The sequence below is a fragment of the Sciurus vulgaris genome, assembly GCF_902686455.1.
Source record: "Sciurus vulgaris genome assembly, chromosome: 16".
Lineage (NCBI taxonomy): Eukaryota > Metazoa > Chordata > Mammalia > Rodentia > Sciuridae > Sciurus > Sciurus vulgaris.
In genome coordinates this window covers 26,478,204-26,484,203 of record NC_136477.1, presented here as the reverse complement: position 1 = coordinate 26,484,203, position 6,000 = coordinate 26,478,204, and the positions used below count along the sequence as shown (strand labels likewise).

General features: G+C 41.9%; 1 protein-coding gene across 3 annotated transcripts in view; it reads left to right on the top strand.

Moving 5' to 3' along the window:
• The first annotated feature begins 1,064 nt into the window (after positions 1–1,064).
• WDR48 (WD repeat domain 48) overlaps positions 1,065–6,000 on the top strand; it is a 41,995-nt gene continuing 37,059 nt past the window's right edge. For all 3 annotated transcript variants that reach the window (XM_079115613.1, XM_079115612.1, XM_079115615.1), the window contains exon 1: positions 1,065–1,132. In XM_079115613.1, coding sequence (XP_078971739.1) covers positions 1,085–1,132 — 48 coding nt within the window. In that variant the 5' untranslated portion in view covers positions 1,065–1,084. The remainder of the gene's footprint in view (positions 1,133–6,000) is intronic.

The window sequence follows — 6,000 nt, the reverse complement described above, 5'->3', positions numbered from 1 at the left end:
TTTATTTGGAAGGAGGGGCCGTCTAGAATTCCTATTTACTTTTTAAATTTTCTACATTTTCTATTTCTTATATACGTGTTTTTTTTTTTTTTTTTTTTCAGAATGTTAAAACTTCTCATTTACACTATATAATGTATTGTTCAGAAATGCTTGGGGGGGCGGAGAGAAGAATGAAGGAACTTTGGATGGTGTAGAGGAAAATGGGGCAGGAGGGGGTGGGGGAAGAAAAGATAGTAGAATGAAACAGACAATATTACCCTATGTATATGTATGATTACATGAATGGTGAATCTACATTGTGTACCATAGAAATGAAAAGGTGTACCCCATTTGTGTACAATCAATCAAAGTGTGTCTGTAAAAATAAAAAATATTTTAATAAAGTTTCAAGCCTCAGAGAAAACTGAGCTACCATGTGCTCATAAGTATTTTGTGATAAAAGCATTATTTCTTTGTTTTACAGATCGATTAAGACCATGTGTGGAATCTCAGAGAAATTATGTGCACTACCAAAGGGCAAAGGCTGACATAGGACTTGAACCCACAGCATGTGAATAACTTCAGTCGTGGGAGGTTAACTGGAGAATACTCCAAAGATCATGGCACATTACCACCAGTAGACACTGATAAGGTTGGGGTTGGCCAGGGATTTCACCCACAAGATATGGGAATCAGCAATAAAGATGTCACACTTTTCATGCTGCCTAGGAGTTTTGGCTGAGAACAAGTGCTATCCATTCTTTCAGTGCTTTCCTTCTGCCTAATTGGGCTGTGGGAGAGGCACTGGGAAAATGGCGCGAGGCAAGGCCAGGTTTGGGAGCATCCACATGGAGCCAGTTTAGGATTGTTCCACACTCTAAAGAATGGCTTTACCTCCATTAGCTTATTCCCGCACTACGGTTTTGTTTTCAAGCACATCTACAGCACCAAAAGGCCACAGTCCAAACCAACTCCCAGTTTCTGGGAAGCCTATTACCTGCCCACCTTCTGCCCCACCAACCGCCCTTGGCCAAAGGGGAAGGGGCGGGACATCCGCCCTGTCCGAGCCTCTTCCGGAAGTTACGTAGGAGTGTCAACATGCAAGATGGCGGCCCATCACCGGCAGAACACGGCCGGGCGGAGGAAAGTGCAGGTATGGGAGCCCGACTCCTCGGCCTTCCGAACGCGGCAAGCCGGTCAGGGTCTACCTCCAGCGGGCAGATGCTTAGGGCCGCGGCCAGCTGGGGTGGTGGCTTGGAATGAGCGGGGCGGGACGCGGCCGGCAGTGAGGGGTGGGGCCGCGGCGTTAACGGCTAAAGGAAGGGGCGGGGGGCAGCCGACTTGGCCGCGAGGGCCAGTCCCCAGACCCTCGCGTGAAGGGTTCTGAGGCCGGTATTGCTGGTGTCCTCTGCCCTATAGGAGCGGGTGTGCGGGGTCGGGATGTGCTCCTTCCCCGCCCACCTGCCTTCCCTTTCCCTGCTTTTCTCCCAAGCGTCTGCCCTCGCTGGGGTGGGAGCGGAGGTCTTCCGGCGCTTCTAGGCAGGTGGGCGGCAGAAGAGTTAGCCGGCCAGTGCGGGGGCGTGGCGAGGCGGCCAACGGCCCTACCGGGTTTCTGCGGAGGATTCCGCACGTGGGAGCCTTCCCCTGGGGTGAGGGGGAAACACCGTGGGAATCTGCTCGTGTTCTTGGGGAACTTACAATTTTCGTTGTTTTGGAATTGAATTTCTTATTTAGCATCTTCATGTCAGTGTGCATCCTCGAATCGTTTTTTCTTGTTTCTGTCATTTATTATACATTGGTAAAGAGTTATCCCATCATACCATGTGCGATTTGTCCTCTCCGATTTCCTTTCGTTTGGACTATGTTTAGGAGTTTTTGTTACCTTTTATTTGTAGCAATACAGGAAGTAAAAGCCCTGTTACAGGTGTGTGCCGGCAGGTATATTGTATGTATTGACGATAAGATACATTTATTCATGAAATATTTACAGGGCACTTAGATTGGGTCCAAAGGGGGGAAAGGATTGAGAGGGTATACAAATCAGTAGCACCCAAGCTTTCTGTATAAAACAGAGCAGTATATGTAGTTCTACAAGTTGAAATCAATGTTTAATAGGACTAAAGGATCCTTCAATAAGATAATCCCAGCAAAAGGTTATAGGTCATAAAGTCTTCTAGTTCATGTCTTTGTCTTATTGATTCTGTTGATTAGTATAGTGTCCTAAGCACTCACTAGATGTTTAAGTGAGTGAAATTAGAGTCGAAAATAGCGTACCCTGTTAGGTGATTTCTATGTGCATTAATGACAGGATTAATCCTATCATACAAGCCAAATGGTCAGAATGTCTCATCCAGGCTAAAATGTAACTCAAAATTGTAATTTAATCATATTCTCGGATAGACTGTTCTGAGAAGGAAGGATAATCAGGTCTCTCAGTTTCTTGCATTAAGATTTGCAAAAAGACAACTGTAATAGAGCAGCATGAGGAAGATGAAAATTAACTGCAGCAGGTGTGGGAAAACTGAGTGTTTTAATAAGCTGAATGTGAGCCACTGCATGTATAATGAGGGAGGTGACAATTCTACTCTTCACTGATCAGAGTACAAAACTAGAGTTTGGTGTTCAGCGCTTTGTTCTTCAATAGCAACAGCAATTAAATTGGTGAAGTGATTTGAAACCATTTCCTATCAAAAGCATTTGAAGAGCTAAGATTAGCTTACTTAAAAGATTCAGGGAGCTTTCAGAATTTGTCCCCAAAGTATAGAACCAGTGTTAGAAGCCACAGGCATTGATTTCATCTCAAACTTCATTGTGCATGGAAGTGTTTTTTGAACTAGTGCATGTTCGCTGCAATAAAAACTCACTAACAATATACAAGTATAAATAGTAGTTGGCCTCCACTCTTCAAAGAAAGCTACTGTGGGCAGTGATCTATAATCATAGATCAGAGTTTCTCAACCTGTGCCCTATTGACATTTTAGTCTGACTATTCTTTGTGTGGGGTTGAGGGGGGTGTCCTGTGCATTGTGCATCTCTGGCTTCTACCCACTAGATGTAGCAGCACCTCACCAATTGTGACAACCAGAAATGTCTCCGTACATTTTCAAATGTCCCTTTGGAGGCAAAATTGCTGTTAATTGAGAACCACTGTCTATTACCTCTTCCTATTTCTGTATCTGACTTGTGTAATTTTTTACTATAAATGGAGCCATAGTATTTACTGCTGTCTTGCTTTGCCAAGATTTTAAATAAACATTTCCTTTGGCCCACAATTCCTTATTTAAAAATTTATTCTGTGTAAGTACATATGTTTAATCTGTCTGTACTTCAAGAGTGTGTATTATAGGAACATTGTCATTGTGGAAAACAAAATTAAATATCCAGCATTAGAAGCTGAATGTTTGCAGTTGTCAGACAAGTTATGGCATGAATGTAGGGAATTAAATTGCAATTGTTAAAAAGATCAGCTAGAGCTATATAATTAAAAAAATATATATTTGTCCAGAAGTCAAAAAAGCAAGTCAACATAGCATGGTCCCATTTACACAAAGGAAATAATGGCACTTTAAAAATCCAGAAGGATATTAACAGTGGTTATCTATTTGGGATTAGCTTATGTGGTTATGGGTAAGACAGGACATGGGATATCTTTTACTTCATGCATCTTTATATATTTTTCAACTTTTTACAACATTGTTTACTCTTATAAATTTTTTTTAAAAAGGTCTTTATGTTTTGTGAAAAGTATATATGGGTACTTGAAGAGGTAACTCTTTCTTGCCTCTTGGCTGTCTGTGCCTTAGGCCAAGAGACAGTAGCCCAGAACTCCATTGTTGAGTTACAGGCCAAAAGAACCTTTGAGACTTATAACATTGCTAAATAATCAGTGGAGAGGGATCCAAACATATTGCCTTTTAATTATCAGCACAATGAAAAATGAGTACATGCCCTGCCGTCTTCAGCTTCTAAGGAAATTGGAGGTATTTGGGAGGAGGGATGGAAATGTGACTGCTAGAAACATGATCAATCAAATATGTGAATTAAGGTATTTGATTCTGTTGGAAGATACCAAAAGCAGTTCTTTTCACTCACTGTAGTCCCTTAGTGTTATGGTTTTCCAGCCATCAAGTCTGTTCATTGACCCTCTTTGCCTCCATTTTTTCTCATATTATGGCCTCTTTCTTCACTTGCTTCAGAATTTCTTGGGGAAAAATTATACAGGATCACTAGTATTCCTGAGTTAGAAGCAACCACCGTACCCTACCATGCCAAGTTGATTCAAGAATATAAGTACTTGGCCTTCCATAACAGAAGGGTTCTTTGGTTGGAAATGACTCAAAATCTAACTTAACCAAGCTCACATAATAAAGGACATGTATTAAGAAGTAGTGCTAGTTTCATGCAAACCATGATCCAGTAGGCCAACTGACTGTACCCCAAAAAGTGATGTAAAGTCATCTTTACCATTGGGCTCTATGCAAGTTTTCCTCTCCTCAAACTCCCAGCTTTAGCCCTTCCCTCTTTGTGGCACGGTGGGTGCAACCATTTCAGACCTCATGTCCTTTCACCACATTATCCAGTATAACAGAGTCTCTTAATAGACCCTATACAAGCTCTTCCAGGGTTTGCTTGCTTTGAGGGAAATTCTGGAGGCAGAAGTGGGTAATGGGTAAACAATGAACAAATGTGTATTCTACCATTACTTACCCCTTTTCCCTGGCAAATATTTAGTCATTTCAGAGCTCAGTGTGGTCTTTACTCCTGCTTCTCAGTCTCAGTTCTGGGTTGGTTGTTCAGTTTTGAAGACTTTTTTCCAAGGAAGTAGAATGATGCCAAATCCTGGCTTTTGAAGGAGAAAACCTTCCAAATTAGCCAAATGTCTCAAGCGAAATACTTTTTTTTTTTTTTTACTCCTGGGAATTGAGCTGAGGGGTATTCTACCACTGAGCTACATCCCCAGGCCTGTATGTTTTTATTTTGAGACAGGGGTTCACTAAGTTATTGAGGCTGGCCTAGAATTTGTGATCCTCCTGCCTCAGCCTTCCCAGTTTTTGGGATTACAGTGGGCACCACCTCACTGGGCTGAAGTTGAATTATTTTTTATGTAAGATGAGTAATTAAAAATTCAGTACTAACATGACACCTTAGAACAGGAATTAGCAAACTGTCTGAAAGGGCCCAGATAGTAAATGATTTGCTCTTGTTATTTTTGTACTAGGGGTTGAACCCAAGGGCACTTGCCCACTGAGCTAAATCCCCCTTACCCCCCAACCCCACCCAACCCCTGGTCTTTTTATTTGTTAGTTTGAGACAGGGTCTTGCAAAGTAGTTTAGGCCCTCACTAAATTGCCGAGACGTGGCCTTGAACTTGTGATCCTCTTGCCTCAGACTCCAAAATCACTGGCAGATAGTAAATGTTTTAGGCCTTGCAGGCTAATCATATTTTAACCACTCAACTCTATGTGGTAAATGTTCAACCGTGCCATTATAATTTGAAACCAGCGTAGACAGTACCAAAATGAATAGGCATGGCTGTATTCCAGTAAGGCTAGTTTACAAAGATAGGACTTGGTCTGGGTTTGTCTAACAGACAGGTTTTTCCTAACCCCTGGTTTAAAAGAAACCATGTTAGAAGGCATCCTGTTTTTATTTGCAAGACTGCTTTTTCAAATACTTTAAAAAAAACAACTGAAATACAGGTACAAACAAGGTCCTGGCCTGTAAGATTGGACAGGTAAAACAGATGTAGGAATTTATTTTTTTTTTTATTTTTTATTTTTTTGCGGTACTGGGGATCGAACTCAGGGCCCTGTGCTTGCTAGGCAAGCACTCTACCAGCTGAGCTATCTCCCCAGCCCAAGAGATGTAGGAATTATTAATATTTGGCCAGTTTTTCCTGTAATGGGCTAAACAAAACTGATGGCTGGAAGTAGCCTTAAATGAGGGCTGTGCAATTCCATTAATAAGACATTGTAGAGCAGGTAAAACTAGTCTGTGATGAAAATAGGTCTAGATTGCCTG